Source organism: Callospermophilus lateralis, chromosome 7, assembly GCF_048772815.1.
Source record: "Callospermophilus lateralis isolate mCalLat2 chromosome 7, mCalLat2.hap1, whole genome shotgun sequence".
Taxonomy (NCBI): domain Eukaryota; kingdom Metazoa; phylum Chordata; class Mammalia; order Rodentia; family Sciuridae; genus Callospermophilus; species Callospermophilus lateralis.
In genome coordinates, this window is record NC_135311.1 from 127,620,017 (window position 1) to 127,639,508 (window position 19,492).

The 19,492-nt window shown below is 45.1% G+C and overlaps 1 protein-coding gene across 1 annotated transcript; it reads right to left on the reverse strand.

The window, feature by feature from the left end:
* Positions 1–458: 458 nt before the first annotated feature.
* Positions 459–18,867, reverse strand: Eloa (elongin A). The gene is made up of 11 exons (XM_076861050.1): positions 18,719–18,867; positions 12,716–12,772; positions 11,269–11,375; positions 8,725–9,916; positions 8,289–8,403; positions 6,488–6,643; positions 6,291–6,388; positions 5,321–5,501; positions 5,028–5,139; positions 4,316–4,488; positions 459–2,851 (listed from the first exon to the last, which is right to left on the reverse strand). Exons 1-11 carry the CDS (start codon positions 18,791–18,793, stop codon positions 2,790–2,792), a joined length of 2,328 nt encoding a protein of 775 aa, XP_076717165.1. The 5' UTR covers positions 18,794–18,867; the 3' UTR covers positions 459–2,789.
* Between the last annotated feature and the right edge of the window lie 625 nt (positions 18,868–19,492).

The window sequence follows — 19,492 nt, forward strand, 5'->3', positions numbered from 1 at the left end:
GGTAGGAGCATGATCAGTAAGGTCAAGCCTCCCAAGTAACTGGGATCACAGGCAGGTGGCTTAGAGTAACCTTCTTTAAGACATCAGTGGCGGACCGAGAAAACCTACCTGAGCTCCACACCCTCCAGGGAGAGATGGAAAGCCAGAGCGCACAAGCGTTGCAAGTCGAGAGAATCTGGGTTTCCAATCCTTCCTCTGGCCACCAGGAGCTCAGCATTTGGCAGTGTTCTCTCACCTCAAGTCATGGTACGGGTCGGTTGACTGCACAGCTGCAGGCTACTAAGCACAACAAGGGTTGGTTTCTGTCCCCAGGAGGGTTCTTCACTCCTGAAACTCCCTCCCCGGTCCTGTGGCACTACCAACAGCAACCCCTGCCCCCACGAAGGCCTCAGCCTCAGCCCAGTAGGCAGACATCTTGACTTCTGTTCCCTGACACAAGAGCAAAAATGCAGGAGGCAGAATTTTTTTGTTTTTTATTTAGACGTGGGATTTTCCTTTTTGTATAACTTATCTAATTAAAATATTCATCTTGGTAGTTACCACAAAAAAGTAACATAGAAAATTGTATTTACATTTTGGGACCAAAATACAAATGAAGAGCAGGATTACACCTTGCTCCTTCCCCTCCCACTTCCAAGAAAGAAAAAGCCTCAGAGACCCTGCTCATCACACCAGGGATCACAAAGGACTAATCTGTAATCTGGTGATTCATGTGTAGTGTAGAACAGAAAAAAATTGCACAAGTTTTCACAAATGAGACCAAAGGTTCAACGTCATTTTGCGTCTGCTCTGCAGCCATTTCGGTAAGCTGGGTGAGGGGGTCATCTAGAAGTTCAGTGTGTCCTCTTCTCACGAAGTCACATCCCTGATGCAGACACTCAGAGGGGGACGGAGGAAGACCTGGCTCTACACAAACAAGAAATCTTATGTGCCAGAAGCGGATACTGACATTGGAATGAACAAATTTGTGTCCTTTCCTGCCTACAGACTCCTAATGAGAGGAATTCATACTCGACTGAAATATGCAAAACTGGTTCAATGACAAAGACTTGGAGACACCAATAAGAGACAAATTCAGATGGTGCACACTTACAGGAAGCTAGCTAGGTAGCAGGTACCTGGCACCTGATCCAAGTGTTCACTTGGTTTCAGGTAAAAGACTTTCTAATATTAGATTTGGGAATCAGGCTAGAAAATAGGGGTGTACTGGTGAAAATAAGCAATCAAGGGAAAGAAATTTACCCAATTCAGAAATACAGCAAATTAAAACCCAGCAATGCACACTGGAGGATGCAGGACTTCTGCTGAGCAGGTTTCCTGCACGGCCCTGGAATCTCCAAGGGAGCCCGATGGGGGTGTCCAGGGGGGTTAAAACAGTGGCCTCTGTATTCTGGGCTTTCCGAGAGCTTGTGGGAGGGACTGATGGCCACGCTCAGCAGGCTGTCACACTAACCACCTACCCGCTCAGTTTGCTTTGCAGGCTTCTTGAATGTGTGCATCTTAAAATTCACATCTACATCCACCTGGGTCAAAACAAGCAATTCCTACTCCTGTGTCCTTCAACAGCCAGGAAAGAGCTGACACTGCCCTCCTGGCCCTGATTTTGCTCCTAAGTCAAATGGTCAGCAAAAGCCTCCCTTCCTGAACATGATGGATGCCCTGAGGCTCCCCACTCCCCAGGCGGCCCCGCCCTCCTGATGTGGCAAACACAACCTAAGAGGTAGAGGGCTGCAGTTCTCTACCAGACGAGCAAATTGTTGTGCTCTTGCAATTACATGATCTTACTTTCAAAGAAAAAGGAAAAACAAAAGCAACTTTCAACAGAGCATTACAACTTTAAAAACCATTTGCTTCTAGTAGCAATTCACAGGGAACAGGAAATTAGTGCTGGCTTACTCCAAAGTTGTATTCTGGCTATAAAGAGCCCTGCCACATCTGTGTTTTATCCCCATGCTGATGGGGAGAAGGCAGAGGAGGAAGAAAGAAACCACCTAAAATAGGAATCAAAAAGTGGAATATTAAATTGCTGAGAGTCTATGCAAATTCCTCTCAAGGTTCCGGTCCTCTAGTGAGCCTAACAGGCAAAACCAACAAAAAGAACTTTCAAAGAAGTCAGGCGAGGACTCTAGACTTCACAGACAGCCTCCCTTAATAAACACTACTGAGCGGGTGAGAGGATGCGCCTGCACAGGGCTCTGGGCAATGCTGAGGGGGGGTCTCGGTTTGAGGAGCCCCCAAACACTGCCATCCCCACAAGGAGGCTCCCCGGGTGATGGTCTGGCCCTGGCTCTCAGTGCAGTGAGCATCACACAGGCTCTGGGGACACCCAGCTCCCTCTGGACCAGAGAGCACTCAGGAGCACTGCCCTGGGACAGGGAATGGCTTCATCTAACTTTAATAAAGGACCTGGAAAATGAAAAGCTAAGTGTGGTAGAGGACAAAACCAAAACCAAAAAACTCTGGGGGGTAATATAAATACAATCTGGGGGCAATATTTATTAATTAAAACTATGTCTTATAGTTTACAAAGATGCTAATTAACAACAAAAGTATAATTGACCTTAAAATCCTCAGTGAGACTGAGGCTTCACATCGTCTTCAGAATTCTGAAGTGTGCTCCAGGCAGGGCACAGGTAGGTGTGCAGGGCAGCACCTGCGACCATGCAAGATTCCAAGGCCAAGAGGCTCCACAAAGTAAGCTTCTGGGCTCCTCTGGAAGTCCCACTCTCCAGCCCCCATTGTCCCTGTATTCTTGCCCCCCAAATTCCATCTCCAAAGAAGTGCTTGGTTTATCGTCGAGAGAATCTGTTCTTGAAAGCTTTAATTGTCTTGGCCATCATTGGTGCGATTTCTGTTAAGAGAAGTAAGGCAGCAGTTTTAGATGGACAGCAGCTTAGACCATAGCATAGAGTCAAAGCCAAGCCTTACACTACTGGCTGAGCACCAGCAGACAGTGGACAGCAGCAGGAGCTACTTGCTAACACTGCAGTGAAAGCCATAGAACACAGCACACACCTGCTGAGGCCCTTGCAGGAGCATAACATCACTGTCCCCAGTTCTAACTGCAGTGTCCATGGGTATGTGGTAGGTGGCATAGCTGGAACTCAATCCTTGTCAACTATAAAGGCTGTGCCGTAATTCAATTCTGCCTCACAAACATCCAGACAGGAAATGGCACCCCCACCCTCCACTTTGTCCATTACAGCAACAGGTCTAAGGTGACCTGTGCAAGCACAGCCTCAAGAGGGCCAACCTACCTCTCCACTGTTAAGCTAAGTGTGGCCGATACTTGAGCTAGGACTCCCACCCTCCCACAGGTCCTGCAAGGACTACACAATAGTACCTTTCTCAAGGTAGACACCCCTGAGGATACTGAGGGTAGTCTATGGTAATAGATAATACACAAAATAGACCCAAACAGATATTAAAAATATTTGAAAGCTATGATTATAACCTCAGTAAGATTACAGGACTCCACCTGCAATTCCATCAACTTAAAAGGCTGAGGCAGGAGGACTGCAAGTTCAAGACCAACCTCAGCAACTTAGGGAGGCCCTAAGGACTTAGCAAGACCCTATCTCAAAAGGGCTGGGCCAGGCGCAGTGGTACATGCCTGTAATCCCAGTGACTTGGGAGGCAGAGGCAGGAGGATTGCAAGTTCAAAGCCAGCTTCAGTAATTTAGCAAGGTCCTGAGCAACTTAGCAAGAACTTGTCTCAGAATAAAAAATTTAAAAAGGGCTGGGGATGTGGTTCAGTGGTTGAGTGCTCCTGGATTCAATCTCTGGTACCAAAAAAAAAAAAAATGGGGGGCGGGGGCGCGGTGCTGGGAATGTGACTCAGTAGTTAAGCAACCCTTGAGTTCAACCCCCAGTACAAAAATATTTTTTAAAATAGAACCTAAGTGTCCAAATGAATGTTTAAAATGATCATTCTTTTTTTTTTTTTTTCCTTTTGGTATCAAGGATTGAATTCAGAGGCACTTAACTGCTGAGGTACATCCCCAGCCCTTTTTTTGTATTTTATTTAGAGACAGGGTCTCACTGAGTTGCTTAGGGCCTCGCTAAGTTGCTAAGTCTGGCTTTGAATTTGTGATCCTTCTGCCTCAGCCTCCCAAGCTGCTGGGATTACAGGCATGAGCCACCATGCCTAATACTATGATCATTCTCATGGACACAGCAAGGGAAAGAGGGGGCTGACGTTATTCTAGCATCTGCAATGCCACATCCAGCACATAAATTCAATACCATGGCAATGATATTCAAGGAACTTCCCAAACTAGTTTTAGGTATCTGAGCAGGGGCCCAGGTTACTTACTCTTCACAGCAGGTTTCCTAGGATCATAGGAGATGGTACTACTGACCACTGGCACCAAGTGGGCACTGCTGGTGCTGGGGCCATCATAGGCCAGCTCCTCAGAGCTGGGGTTCAAGCTGTTGCTGCTGGCAGGAATGTGGCTGCTTCCTGTGGTATACGGGGCTGGCTTAATCCTGCATCACAGAAGAGAGCTGGTCAGCCACAAGCAGGGAAAATCTGCCCTGCACAAGCAGCCTGAAGCTGGCCTGCCACAGGATGACTCGTGTTGTGACTGTGAGCAGGGATGCAGCCCCCTGGGTTCTGGTGGTGGATCAGAGACATTGCAGCAGCTACAGAGCAAGTCAACATCTCAGTTTGCCTTCTCTGTTCAGGTGCCAGTTTATGCTCAGATGCTCACGTGGTCTAGAGGAAAGAGTCTAGTCACCCCAGAAATGTATGTTTTTGTTTAAATGGGAAAAAGAGAGAAGTGTAAGGTAGTGTTTGCCACAAGCCAAGCCCCAGGGTGGCAGGAATCACCATGCAGGGCATGCTGCAGTCCAGCACACTGAGGCTCAGGAAGAGAGGTCTGTGCTCAACGAGGCCTGCCTCAGAACTCACACTACAAAGTGAGTCACTTCCTGCCCTGCAGTTAGCTCCCTCTGAGGGTGGATGACAAGCTTTTTGAGCTCTCTTCCCTGAGCAGGTAAAGATCAAGCACAAACAGAGATCTTACTTGACTTTCTCAGGGACAGCTGCTCCTCCTGTTCCAAACTTCTCTTGCCTCCGGCGGACATCTCGAGGTGGCTTGGCCACAGAGTTGACAAAGGCCATCTTTGCTCGCCGGCCTATGGAAAAATTTAGAGATTAATATCTGTCTTCCTGAGCAGTGACACTGCTGTTATTTCTGCCCACCTACAAAGACAAGCGACGTTTAGGGACTGGCCCCACACCAGCCAGGCCCACCAAGACTTTGCTGCTGACCACAGCACCCACCTGCCAGCTCCTGCCTCCTCTGCCTTCCCTTACCTTTGGGCTTATTGGCATGTGCAAATTGGATGTTCTTTGTTAGCACTCGTAGCCGCTGCTCTCGGGCATCCTGAAGCCGCAGGTACATCTCCCGCCAGGACTCATACTCTTCTGGTCTTTCTTCTTTAAAGTCTCGGTGACAATGAACTTTCCATAATTGATCTGTGTCTTCAATTAATACCTGCATTCAGGTGAGGATATCGCTTATATAAAAACATTCTTACGTATCTCTTTTACACTTAGGAGTGACCAGTTTCCTAGCAATTTTTTTTTTTTTTTTTGGTTTGCATAGAAGTTTCATATTAAAATAGCAAAACTCTAGGGGAAAAAAGCAAATCACTGAATTAAAAAATAAAAAAAGTTCAGTGTGAGCACTAAGAAGCTCTTGGGTGGTTGTAAGAGAAGATAAAACAAAAATTAAGATCATTCTTTTCCTTTAGGAATCAGTAAAGGGTAGAGCTGGGTGAATTCAAATCAGCTACTTCCCTAGCACTACACTGAACTATCATGGCAAGGGGGGCCACCAAAGAGGGATGTCATATTATGAGCTCTCAGAACTAGAGAGAGAGAGACTCTGCCATCAGATGAGTGTGTCTGCATTACAGTAGAATTCTGGAAGGTCTGGATACTCAGCCAATTTGTACTTTTTTTTATGTTGACCTCACATCTGAGCATCCCTGGGTCCCAGGTGCTCTGCTGCCAGATTCCTCCCTTGCGGACTAGGCAAGCTCAAAGGAGGCACCAGAAGTTTTTTCTTGCTCCTTTGAATCCCACCCTGATTCTAGCCCAAAAGGCTACTTAATAACAGGTGATAGGAAAATGCTTGTTTAAAGGCCCAGAGGCAAACCAAACATGCCCAGAACAGGGATCGACCACTGGTCTGCCTTCAGCCACCGCAGATCCACAGAGACAAAGCTATTTCTGGAGACACAAGTCAGAAAACTGCTCTCTTCACAAGGAGGATACTCACGTGATTGTATTCCTCTATGCGATATAGCTGATCAGGTGTACACCTCTCCAAAACAGGTTCAAGAATAGAAAACGGGACTCTTCCCACTTCAAAGATGGCTGCAAAGAAATCAAAGGTAAGAGTGTTGCATAACGGCCAAGCTACCCAGTGACAAGGTCCCACTGCAACAGTGTGCTCAAGGGAAGCATGTGACTTACAATCGATGTTGTTTTTAAGTACACGGATGCACTGCTGGTACAAGGTCATCATTTTGGGGAGATAGGCACACTTGGAACCGGAATACACCTGCATCTTGGAATTCATTCTGCGTCCAGTGAATCCAGCTTCTTCTTCTTCCTGGGGTGAAGAGAATGCTACAGGGCAAGAAAAACCAGAATGGAAATCACAAAAGGCCCAAGCCACATTGGTCCTTGGCCTCTCCCTTCCCTTTCTCAAGGACAATCAATGACAATTCTTCTGGATTCTGCCAGAGACTGCATTACCATTAAGTCACATCACCAGCCCTTTTTATTTTGAGACAATCTTGCTAAACTGCTAAGGCTGGCCTCAAACTTCTGATCCTCCTGCCTCAGCCTCCCAAGTCACTGGGACTGCAGGTGTGCACCACTGAGCCTGAGTCCATCGCTTGTTTCATTTAGCACATTGGAGGAAATCATTCCATGATGATACATAAAAACTTTGTACATTTTTTACAGTGGTCTAAGAGGACAGGCCATGATATATCTGTTTCTGTTAAGTCTTCTGCTGACAGACACAATGTGGCTTCTTATTCTTTTGCTACCAAAACTCTATAATTTTTTTCTTTAAGCTAAAAATCAGACATACAATATATAGAATGAGCAGGAGCAAAGATTTCCTGAAGACTGTATTGTATGTGAAAAACCTACAGCTAAAAGCTTTATTGGCATTACCACTTTTGGGGTAGGGAGGTACTGGGGACTAGACCCAGGGATGCTATACCACTGAACTACATCTCCAGACCCTTTTTATTTTTTGTTTTGGGACAGGGTCTCACCAAGTTCCTGAGCTAGCCTTGAACTTGTGATCCTCCTGAGTCGCTGAGATTACAAGTGTGTGCCACTACATCCAGTGGCATGGCATTACTACTTTTGATTCCATTTAACAATCCTACCATTATTACTTCTATTTACAGAATGTGAAAATGAGTTCCAAAGAAATTAAGATATTACCCAAGATTATACTACTTGCAAAAACCAGTGCTGAGATTCAACCTAAGCCATCAAACTCCAGAGTACACTCCTAGGAAATGTACTCAAAATCTGATATGATGATAACTGTTAGGATGACAAATCATGAATGAATTTGTACAACTTTTTTTTTTTTTTTTTAAAGAGTGAGAAAGAGAGGGAGAGAGAGAGAGAATTTTTTTAACATTTATTTTTTTTAGTTCTTGGCGGACACAACATCTTTGTATGTGGTGCTGAGGATCGAACCCGGGCCGCACACATGCCAGGCGAGCGCGCTACCACTTGAGCCACATCCCCAGCCCAAATTTGTACATCTTTATCCCAATTAAAAAAAAAAAAAAGATACAGGGCTGGGGTTGTGGCTCAGTTGTAGAGCACTTGCCTAGCACATGTGAGGCACTGGGTTCGATCCTCAGCACCACATTAATAAAATAAAGTTATAAAAAAAAAAAAAAAAAAAAGGTGGGCTGGGGCTATAGCTCAGCAGCAGAGCACTTGCCTAGCATGAATGAGGCACTGGGTTCGAACCCCAGTACCACATAAAAATAAACAAAGGCAGTGTGTCCATCTACAACTACAAAAAAAAAAAATTAAAAATTAAAGAGGGGTTGGGATTGTGGCTCAGCAGTAGAGCGCTCGCTTAGCACGTGAGGCCCTGGATTTGATCCTCAGCACCACATATAAATAAATAAAATAAAGGCATTATGTCCAACTACAACTGAAAAAGAAAGAAATTTTTTTAAGTATCTCACTTATTTAAAAAAAAAAAAAAAAAGACATAGAAAATTACCTTTTCTCTTTGGCTGGAAGGAGGGCATCAATTCAAGGGAAGGAAGTGGACGGTAATTGCCCTGGATGGTGGGTAAGGGGAGGTCTGGCAATACTGGCAGTGCATCAGTAGGGACCTGCAGAGGAGAAACAGTGAATGGAGAGCCCCTTTCTCTGAGCACACCTTTCATACCCACAGTAAATTCCTAGCAGGTCCAGGCCGAAGGGAGGCTTATAGTCATGAACACCACCATCTAAGCCAGGAAATGAATACAGAAGGGTCCATCACGTAGGGACGCCTCCAAAAAGTCTGCTTGGGAATCAGCTATCCTTGGGCAAATGAGGCCCAGAGGAAATTAGTGCAAACTGAAATACAACAGGCCAACTGCAAATAAGCCAAGGAGAACAGTAGCAGGTGGGCACCCTGAACCCGCAGGCACTGCAGCCTTGAGGCTCACCTTTCTCAGCCTGGTTGAGTTGGCTCCAGCCAGCTGCAGCTTCTCTGACCTGCTCTCATTCCCCTTGGGTGATTTCTGAACTGAGTTTAAGTTTTTACTAGTGCTTTTGGAATCACTTTTTTTAAGTCCTTTGTCTCCAAGTGCCATGGTTGGAGTTTTCACAATCTTCTTCTTTTTCTTCCGGGGCTGGTCATAGCTGAGGTATGATTCAAATGACATGGTGGGCTGCTCGAATTCATCCTCCACGTCTGCCTCCTCTACCTTAGGGAGTGAGCCCAGTGACTTTCTATCCAAATTAGAAGTCTTTATTTTCCCTTCTTGAGCCTTTATATTGTTAGAAACCTTCTCTTTTGTTCTGGGCAACAGGTCTCCAGCCCCTTTTCCTATGTCTGCGCTGTCCACGCGTTGCTTGCTTTTGTCCGATTTGGTTTTTGCAGAGTCCTTGTGCTTTGGCTTTTTAAGGTGGTTGTCTGAAGCAACCTCTGAGGGTGAAAACTTCCTTTTGAGGCTGCTGCCTTCTCTTTCTTTCTCTTTCTTGGCAGCACTAGAAGGTGGTCTCTCCTTGGCACTATCCCCTTGGAGTGGCCTTCGAGTCTCCTCTTTTGAGAGGGACTTGTGTGGCTTCTCTCTGCCCAGAGCAGAGGCCTTGTCATCACCCTTGGCATCTATAGGGCGTTTTTCCTTGTGGCAAGATCTGTGTTCCTTGTTTTGGTTCAAGATCCCCTTTCCCTGGGGTTCTCCCAGGTGACGTTCTTGACTAACTCCCAGTCTGTCCTGAAAGGCATTACTATGGCCTTTTCCAGGTTTCTGGTGTGAAACAATGGACTCATGGTCCTCCTCTGGTGACCTGTAATGGTCTGTGTACATCTGATGAGGACTCGCACAGGATGGAGGGGACTGGACATGGCCATAGTCAGAAGATTCGGGGTCTGATGAGTATGTAGGTGACACCCTGTGACACCTTTTCCTCTCATCTCTCCTCTCATGACTGTGAGACACTTTGTGAGGTTGTTCACATTCTGAGAGTTTTCTGTGTTTCTTCTGTCTGTGCTCGGGACTATAGGATCGGCTGCCCGAGGCCTTGCAGTTTTCTTGGTAGTACCCTTCCATCTCCTCCTCCCGCTGAACCGCATCCCGAGGGCGCTTTCGGGAATTGCTTTTCTCAAAGTCCTGTTCATCAGCCTCATTGTTTCTAAAATAAAAGAAAAAGCAGAGATAACTCTCAGTGTAATCCTTGTTCAGACAACAAGTCACAGGCCCTGAACTCACAAGAGATCAAGGAGATGCACAATGAGAACACAGTCACAGGAAGAAGGCATGGGGGTACACGTGAAGATCCTCAACCAAGTTCAAACACTGAGAAACCCCAAAATATTCAATAAATGGGAATGACAAGGATACAGGGAAGATCAAATGTCTTGTAGACATGAAAATGCTTAAAGATTTTTTTTTTTTTAACACAGGGACAATTTTAAACTTGTTATGTAAAAAGGAAGCTAAAAAAGCTAAAAATGCCTTTTAAGAAGAGGTTAGCCAGGAATGGTGTTGCACACCTGTAATCCCAATGACTGCTGAGGCAGGAAGAGCATGTTCAAAGCCAGCCTCAGCAACTTAGTGAGGCCCTGTTTCAAAAAATAAAAAGGACTGGGGATGTAGCTCAGCAGAACATATGCTTAGCATGCACAATCCCCTGAGTTCAATATCCAGAATGACAACAACGTTTAGAAAAAAACATACAAAAATGTTATTGTTTACCTTTAAGAAATTTCAATTCTTATCTCTATTTATTTATTTATTTAGGTACTGGGGATTGAACTCAGGGGCACTTAACCACTGAGCAACATCTCCAGCCCTATTTTGTATTTTATTTAGTGTCTCACTGAGTTGCTTAGTGCCTTGCTATTGCTGAGGCTGTCTTTGAACTTGCAATCCTCCGGCCTCAGGCTCCCAAGTCACTGGGGTTAGAGGTGTGCACCACCTCGCCTAGCCTTATCTCTATTTTCTAAGAGTCTATAACCAATCATGCATTACTTTTATAATAGAGGCAAAATAGATATTTATCTATTTACTTATGGTACTGGGGATTGAACCCAGAGTTGTTTTAACTGAGCTACATCCCAGGCCCTTTTTATTTTTGAAACAGAGTCTCACCAAGTTGCTGATGGTGGCCTAAAAACTTGTGATCTTCCTGCCTCAGTCTCCTGAGAAGCTGGGACCACAGGCACACACCACCATGTCTGGCCAAAATATACATTTTAAATAAGAAGATGGAAAAGGAGGGCTGGGGATGTGGCTCAAGCGGTAGCACCCTCGCCTGGCATGCGTGCGGCCTGGGTTCGATCCTCAGCACCACATACAAAGATGTTGTGTCCGCCAAAAAAAAAAAAAAAAAAAAAAACTAAAAAATAAATATTAAAAAAATTCTGTCTCTCTCTCTCTCTCTCACCTCTCTCTTTAAAAAAAAAAAAAAAAAAAAAAAAAGATGGAAAAGGAATAAAAATAAATACCACAGCACTGAATAAACTTAAAGAGAAATGTTCTCACCGTTCCACAGGAACCAGCTTCTTCCACTGGGCCACTAGGTCCCTGGCAAAGCTTCCAACTTGCTCATGTTTTCGAAAGCTATTTACTGTTTTCCCGACCCCAGTCTCCTACAAATTTAACAAAATTGACAGAGAGTTAGGGAACCCAGCTCACATTTTTCCTAAAGAAATAGGGTCTCTTGCTTTGAGAAAGTCAACAACTAATACTTCTGTCCTAAAATATACTTTGCAAGTCTGAATAACAAATTACTTTGTTGCCAATGTTCAAATTTCTTAAATGACACAAGGTAACTAAGCTTACAAATTCAGAAAAACACTTCCTCAAAATATTTCTGTAACTTTAACAAGAATGATTATAGTAGGTGTTAGACCCTGAGCTCAGGGTTTTGCAAACAGTATTTGAACCAGTCTTCTCTGTCACTTTTTTCCCTCTAATACTGGGGATTAAATCCAGGGAGCTTTACCACTAAGCTACATCCTCAGCCCTTTTTTATTTTTGAGATAGGGCCTTGCCAAGTTGTCAAGTTGGGATCCTCCTGACTCAGCCTCCTGGGTATCTGGGATTGTAGCCATGTACCATTATGCTCAGCTATGATAACTTTTTTTTTGGTACTGGAGTTTAACCCAGAGGCGCTTAACCCCCCGAGCCACATTCCGGCCACCTCCCCTTTTTTATATTTCGAAATAGGGTCTCGCTAAGTTGCTGAGATCACAGGCATGTGCCACCACACCTGGCCCAGCTATGATAGCTCTTGAGGCAGAAATCAGCCTTATTTTACATAGACATAGCATAGAGTCACAGAACTTGAATTTGAATCCAGAACCAGTAGATGCCAAAGCCAATGTTCTTTTCATTCATTTTAATTTTGAAATACAAGTCACATAACAGGGCCAGTGGTGTAGCTCAATGGTAGAGTGCTCATCCAGCATGAGGAACACCCTGGATTCATTCCTCAGCACGGGGGGGGGGGGGGGGGAGATCATATAGATTTTACCATTTTAAAGTATATAATTCAGTGATTTCCAGAACACCTCTAATATTATGTAACCTTGAGTACTATCTAATTCCAGAACATTTCCATTACCCTGAAAAGAAGCCTGTTCCTCCCAATTCCCTCAGCCACTGGCAACACTCATCTACTTTCTGTAGATTTGCCTGTTTTGACATTTCATATGAATAGAATCATACAAGATATAGCCTTTTGTGTCTGGTTTCTTTCACTTTCAAAGCCCATCCTTTAAATCTTCCTCTACACTCTCTCCAGTGGAAAGGGGATGGGGATATAGTTATATAACAAAGTTGGGACTAATGAAGTAGCTCAGTGGTAGAGTGGCTGCCTAGCACATGAGAGGCCCTTAGCTTAATCCCAGCCCCCCCCCGCCACACACACACAAAAAGGGAAAGGAATAAAGAAAGAAATATAGAAAGAAATACAGACAATTCTTACCGCAAGGATATCTACTGTAATAGGCAAGGTGGAGAGTTTCTTCAAATATTTCAATAGCTGAAGAATGAATGAATAAAGCAAAGGTTAATTTCTATAGTCATAAACACTGGAACAGATAGAAATACCTGATGGTTAAATGCTTACTCAGTACTATGTATTTTATAGTAAAATAAGCATGATTATTATCTGTGTTACGAGAAGAGGCTCAGAAAAATTATGATATGAGCTGGGGGTGTTGCTCAGTGGTACAGCACTTGCCTACCAGGTAAAAGGCCCTGGGTTCATCCCCAACACCACAAAAAAATCAGTGAATAAATAAAAAGAAAAAAAACCACCATCTTATTTTTTATTAAATAAATAAAAATAAAACCCTTGCCCCAGGATATAAGTGGGGCAGGAATGTCTGATCTGTGGCTCTAGATTCTGTGCTTTCAACTGCTATTCTATACCAAAAGAAAGTAAGACATAAAAGATAAAGTAAGACACAAAAGATAATTAAAAACTACTGACTGATAAGTCACCAACAGCTAATTCTGCCTCAATTCTGACAGAGAAAGTGCCAACATTAGGGAAATCACCCATGGATCTGGCACATAGAAAAGTAAGAAGAGGCCTCTATGAGAAGAGAGAACTGTCTCCAGAAGGGCTACTGTGCTGACCAGAAATGGGCAGAAGCCAAGAGCAATTCTGAGCTACAAGAATCAGAGCAATACTGTCAATGATGAACACAAAATGTCAGGGTAAATTAGCAAAGATCTGGGTTTGGCCACATTTCCTTTCTAGAGTCCCTAAAACTAGGCCAAAATCGGTAGGCAGAGCTAGTAAGACAAGAGTTCTGGAGTCAGAGACAAAATTCAGTTTGACTGCTGCCTTCTTGCCAGGTAATCTTGTGCAGGTCAGTAACCTTTCTGAACCTTGCTGCATTCGCAGAACAAGAACTGGATCCCGTCTCTACCTCACAGGCTGTGAGGATTCAAGTGATATAAACCATACAAGCATTTAGTCACAGTGTCTTCAACACTACAAAAGTTTAAAACATGCTGACTGCTGACAGCTCTTTAAATGTTCTACCCTTGATCCTCAACCAGATATTGCTCAACCAATTCCTACTTGCTCTATTTCTATCAAAAGCCATGACTGGCTAAGCCTTTCTCTAGGAAACATTTGTGTGTCCATAAACACACTGACTATACAAGGAGTGCTACAAGTACAAGCAGTTCAAAAGAGATAACTGTGGTCACCTTTATATTTAAATATTATTAGATAACAATATCTGTTCTTTCTTCACATATAGCCCAGGCTACACCTGGTATGCCACATGGCTAATCGGCAGAGTAACAGGTGTGTTTTTCTGGTAATTCTCCTTCCACAATTACTTAACATGGTCACTAGGCAGAGCAAGTGGATCACAGGTGATAATCATGTTTGACTGGGAACAAGTAGGAGCCAAGTAGTATATCTAGGGGGCATGAAACACAGTTGAGTGGGCTAGGGATTTGGCTTAAGCGGTAGTGCGCTCGCCTGGCATGCATGCGGCCCGGGTTCGATCCTCAGCACCACATACAAACAAAGATGTTGTGTCCGCCAAGAACTAAAAAATAAATAAGTAAATAAAACCTCTTTCTGTCTGTCTCTCTCTCTTAAAAAAAAAAAAAAAAAAACAGTTGAGTAAAAACTACCCTCTACTTCAAATTCCACTTGCACTACCATCCAACTCAGAAAAAGTTCTATTGTGTATTTCTTGACACCCAAGCTATGGGTACAAAGATCAATGCCAATTCCTTTTTTTAATTTAGTTTTGTGGTGGTACTAGGGTTTTAACACTGGGACACTCCACCACTAAGCGATATTCCCCAGCCTTTTCTAATTTTATTCTGAGACAGGGCCTCCCCAGGTTCCTGAGGCTGGTTTCAAACTTTCAGTTCTCCTGTCTCAATCTCCTGAGTCACTGGTATTATAGATATGTCTAGTGCAAATTCATTTTTTCTTTTCTTTTTTCGGCGGGGAAGTACTGGGGATTGAACCCAGATGCTCCTAAACACTGAGCCACAAACCCAGCTCTTTTTAATATTTTATTTAGAGACAGGTCTCACCAAGTTGCTGAGTTGCTGAACTCGTGATCCTCCTGCCACAGCCTCCCTAGCCACCAGAGCCCTTTTTATTGAGACAGGGTGTCAATAAGTTGCTTAGGGCCTTGTTAAGTTGCTGAGGCTGGTCTCAAACTTGCGACCCTCCAGCAGCAGCCTCCCAAATTGCTAGGATTACAAGCTTGCACTTGGCCTAATTCCTTTTCTTAAAGGCATATTTAGAATCATGGAAAAGGTTTTAAACAGGCAGTTCTCCCTGTTTTAAATTGTCCAGAAGGAGTAGGTGGGAAACACTTATATATCATCCACTGTCTTGTCAGTGACTATGCTAAGCTCTTCCATGCATTCCCTCATTTTATTTTCACTATAAAGTGGACATTATTCTCCCAATTTTACAGATTTTGAAACTGAGGCCAGTGAGATTCAGTAACTTGCCTAACAAGGTGAGAAGCATCCAACATAATTAATGCTGTTCTTAGGAAAAGAAAATAGACCAGTAATTCCTATGCCTCCCTCTTAGCATACTTGGAACAATGCAAAGCAGCTTTGTTCTTTGTCAGTACTATGCTGCATGGCAGTTTAGAGTTCACTTGGTAAAGGAGGTCACCAAGGTGGCAAAGAGTCCCAGGACCTCTACAAAGCCAACATAGAAAGAACGGGCAGGAAGTCACTGAGGGTGTGTTATCTCAAAGCCTAGCACGAACTGGAAAAGCAAATGCTGCCTTTCTGCTTAAGTGACTTAAGCTCACAATACTAAAACCCTCAAGATTTAAAAACTGATCTAGCCCATCATAAAAGAAAAAACTTCATAACCTATTTTCAGTAAATTCCAAGAATAAAGCAATAACAAGACAAGAATATTCTGTGTATCCTCAGAGAGATGGAAACTTGCTGTTATCAAACTAAGGTATGGTCTGTAGAGCTGTAAGACCTGATAACAGAGAATTAAAAATTATCAAACATTTGCACAGTGCATGCTTAGTAATCTCAGTTGTCCCCTGCACACTGCTTCAATCCCCAAAACAAAAAAGTGTCCTTAAAGCTGACCCCCTAGTTTTCCACCTGCCATCAATCTGCATTCCTGATAGTTTTCACATATGTAACACAGGAACAGTAACTTTATCACTCATGGAAATCAATTCCAAATTAATAGTAGGAACAGAATCCAGGTGTATCTGGTCTGCCTGATACTTTCTCTCCCAAAAAGCCTAGATCATAGATGAAATTAAAATGAAAACAGTTACACTTAAACACCAATGTTTAATATCAGAAGATCCATGAGCACAGGTGTAAAATCCATCCTTTGACTAATAATGGCTTGAAAGCAAGATTTGATTACATGTGCAATATTGCTCTATAATCATCCTGCAATTTCAAGAACAACCTGTGGGAGCTTGTTGGGTTAACAGAGGGTTGAGAGGAAGAAGGCCAGTGTGCTAGCTTGCACTTTTCCCTCTGCAGTTAGCTCATTTCTGAATGCCAACTATTATGCCCTTTGCAAAGATGATATTCCAACATTTTCTTATCTTCATAAAGCTCACTTCCCAGAATAAAGCCAAAAATTCAGGGTGGCTTTTTTGTTTGTTTTTTCCTCAGTTCGAGCATGGAACCAAGGGCCTCACACATAGTGGGTAAGTGCTCTACTACTGAGTTCACCCCTCAACCCTAGGGGTTGATTTTTCTATCTGGGAAAGGAAAGCCTAAGTGCTTAAAAACATACAAACAAGCAAAAACCACTAAAAGTTCAAGTAAACTTACCTGATATTAGAAAAGCTTATTCCAAATACAGCATTGTTTTAACCTGATAGAAATAAAGACCAGCCAGGCATGGTGGTATATGCCTGTAATCCCAGTGGCTCAGAAGGCTGAGGCAGGAGGATCACCAATTCAAAGTCAGCCTCAGCAACTTAGTGAGGTCCTCAGCAATTAATGAGGCCCTGTCTCAAAATAAAAAGGGCTGGGGCTGTAGTTCGATGGTAAAGTGCTTACCTGGCATGTATGAGGTGCTGGGTTTGATTCTTAGCACTACATATAAATAAAATAAAGGCACATTGGCAACTAAAAAAATATTTAAAAAGAGAAAATAAAAAAGGCTGGAGATGTGGCTCAGTGATTAAACACTCATGGGTTCAAGCCCTGGCACAATACATACATACAGACCAAATACATACATACCAAATGGGGGGAGGTTACATAATAGTGCCTTAAAGTCAGTCACAAATCTTACAGTATTCAGGAAAATGAACTAGTACTCAGAAATAATGACCATTTATTAGATGTCCACAAAGGGATATTGTAAAAAGAAACTTATAAATATGCCTGGCCACTAGGTAATAAAGCATTGATAAAAAATACAACACAATTGAAAGCATTTAAGTTTTCATAGCTTTGTAACTAGCTGAAAAAGTGGTTCTTCAGCTGGGTATGAATGAAGAGAGTTCAAGAGTGGCCTGATAGTGAGAGGCTGTGTGCAGATGAAAACCCTCATGTGACAGGCTAGGTAGCAACAAGAGAAATTGCGGGGGGGGGGGGGGGGGGTGCGGGGGGCCTGGGAGAAAAATTCTGAAAAACAGTGATTAACATCTACTAAGCACTTTCTTCCAGCTGAGTCTTTTAGTTTAGGCAAAGGGCTGGGGATATAGCTCAGTAGGTAGAGTGCTTGCCTTGCATGCACAAGGCCCTAGGTTCATTCCCCAGTACCACAAAAACAAAAAATAAATTAAAACTAAAAATAAAAAAATCCTAGGCAAAAGTGGGAGAAGACAGGCTCAGCAAAGAACTCCCCCACTGTTCATGGCTGGCAAATGGATCAGAATCCAAATTTCAGAGCATTTTATCTTCAATGCCTCTCTCCTTTAATTCCTCTTCCATCAGGACCGGGTCTCATTTCTTAGGAACCACTCACCCTGTCTAGAATGCTGGCAGAGAACATCACACCCTTAAGTGATTTGTTTTATTTTATTTCTGGAACTGGGGATTGAATTACATCCCCAATCAGTCTTTATTTGTTAATTAGTGAGGGCCTCGCTAAGTTGACTGACCTCGAACTTGCTATCCTTCCGCCTCAACCTCCCCAGTCAATGGAATTACAGACGTGCGCCACCGCGCCTGGCTCAACTCTGTATTTCAACGAAAACAATTCTAACACCCACCAGACACTCCTAGAGACATCGAGACGCTGAGTAACAAAGTCAAGAAGGGAGAAGGGCGTATTTAACTTAACAATTTCTAAAAGAGGCAACAAAACTTGTTAAGTACAATTAAAAATGGTTGCCCATCGTTTGCAGCAGTGAGAAACGGTAGGTCTCACCTTTCTATAAGGCCAGAGGGTAGCTAACCACAACTTCTAGCCGCACCCCCTTCAATTACAACCTAAGTTTCTGGAGTACAGCTAGGTGACAGGAGGCTTTATTTTGTTGCTCTGAACGGGATTTACTGAGAAAGCAAAGGGTTCACGCTCTAAGACCAAGCCGAGAAGCGATAAAAACGTCCCGCAGAGGCGCAGGACCTCACCGAGCCTCGACTCCACGGCGCACCGCCGGCACCTCCTCCGGCTCCCAACCAACACCCAGGACACGCGGAAAGCAGCGCGGACTCGCGGGTGCGGGCACTCGACTCCGCGCCAGCTCCCCCGACAGGAAACAGCTGGCCCGGGACGCCGGGGAGCGGCTCCGAGTCCGCCGGGCACACCGCGCTCGCCCCGGATCGCCCCTGCCGCCGGAGCCCGCGGCGCCCGGCCTGACCCAGGACAGGGGAGGCGGGCCCACCGCGTGCCAGGCGCTGCAGCCCGCGGGCCTGGCTCCGGGTCCGAGCCCCGTGGCGCCGGCCGGTGGGGAATCGGCCGCGTCCGGCCCGCGACCGTTAGGGGCCCGCGCCGCGCCCAACGCCCGCCCGCTCCGCGCAGCCCACCGCTGACCTTCTTGGGGTCCGGGTTCGCAGCCAGGCGCGCCTGCAGCTTCTCCACAACTTGGAGCGCCGACTCCGCCGCCATCGCTGTCACTGGCGCGGCCTCCTCGCCGGAACTGGGTTCGCGTTGCGTCCTCGGGCCGCAGCTCCGCCCTCCGTGCAGCCCCGGCGGAGACGGAAGCGCGACTGGCCCCTTCCGGGCCTCGGCGAGGGAGGGGCGGGGGGCGCGGGGCTGGCCGGCTGCAGGCCCCGCCCCCAGGCTCGCCCCGGGCCCCCTGCCCGCCCGCCGCGCGGCCGCTCCCGGGAGCGCGCTGCCAGCCTCCGACCTCTGTGCGTCAGGTCCTCCGGGAGCCGAGCCCAAGCCTCGAAGACCTCTCCAGTATATAGTCCAAAAAGGAATGGGCCACAGAGCAAGACCCTGGGTTTATAAGTCCTAACCTCCACCCCTCCCCGCGGGGGGCTGCCAGCCCCACCCTAATTAACGCCTTGACGGCGGGCCCAGGTCCTTGCCTGGCTCTGGGAATCGGGGGTAATAAAAGGAGCGACCATGTAGGTTACGCACACTGTGCCAGCAGTTGGACTACCTTAATTTCAGCCTCTCTGCAACCCATTGAAACGAGTTATCCCCGTTTTACAGATGAGGAAATGGAGGCCCAGGAAGATGAAAATAACTTGCAAAATGTTCACATAATAGTTAATGAAGACAGAATTTGATTTTAAAAACTCTAGTCCATCGTGAGTCCACACCTATGAATAGGTCAGCATATGAGGGCCAGAGGGATAT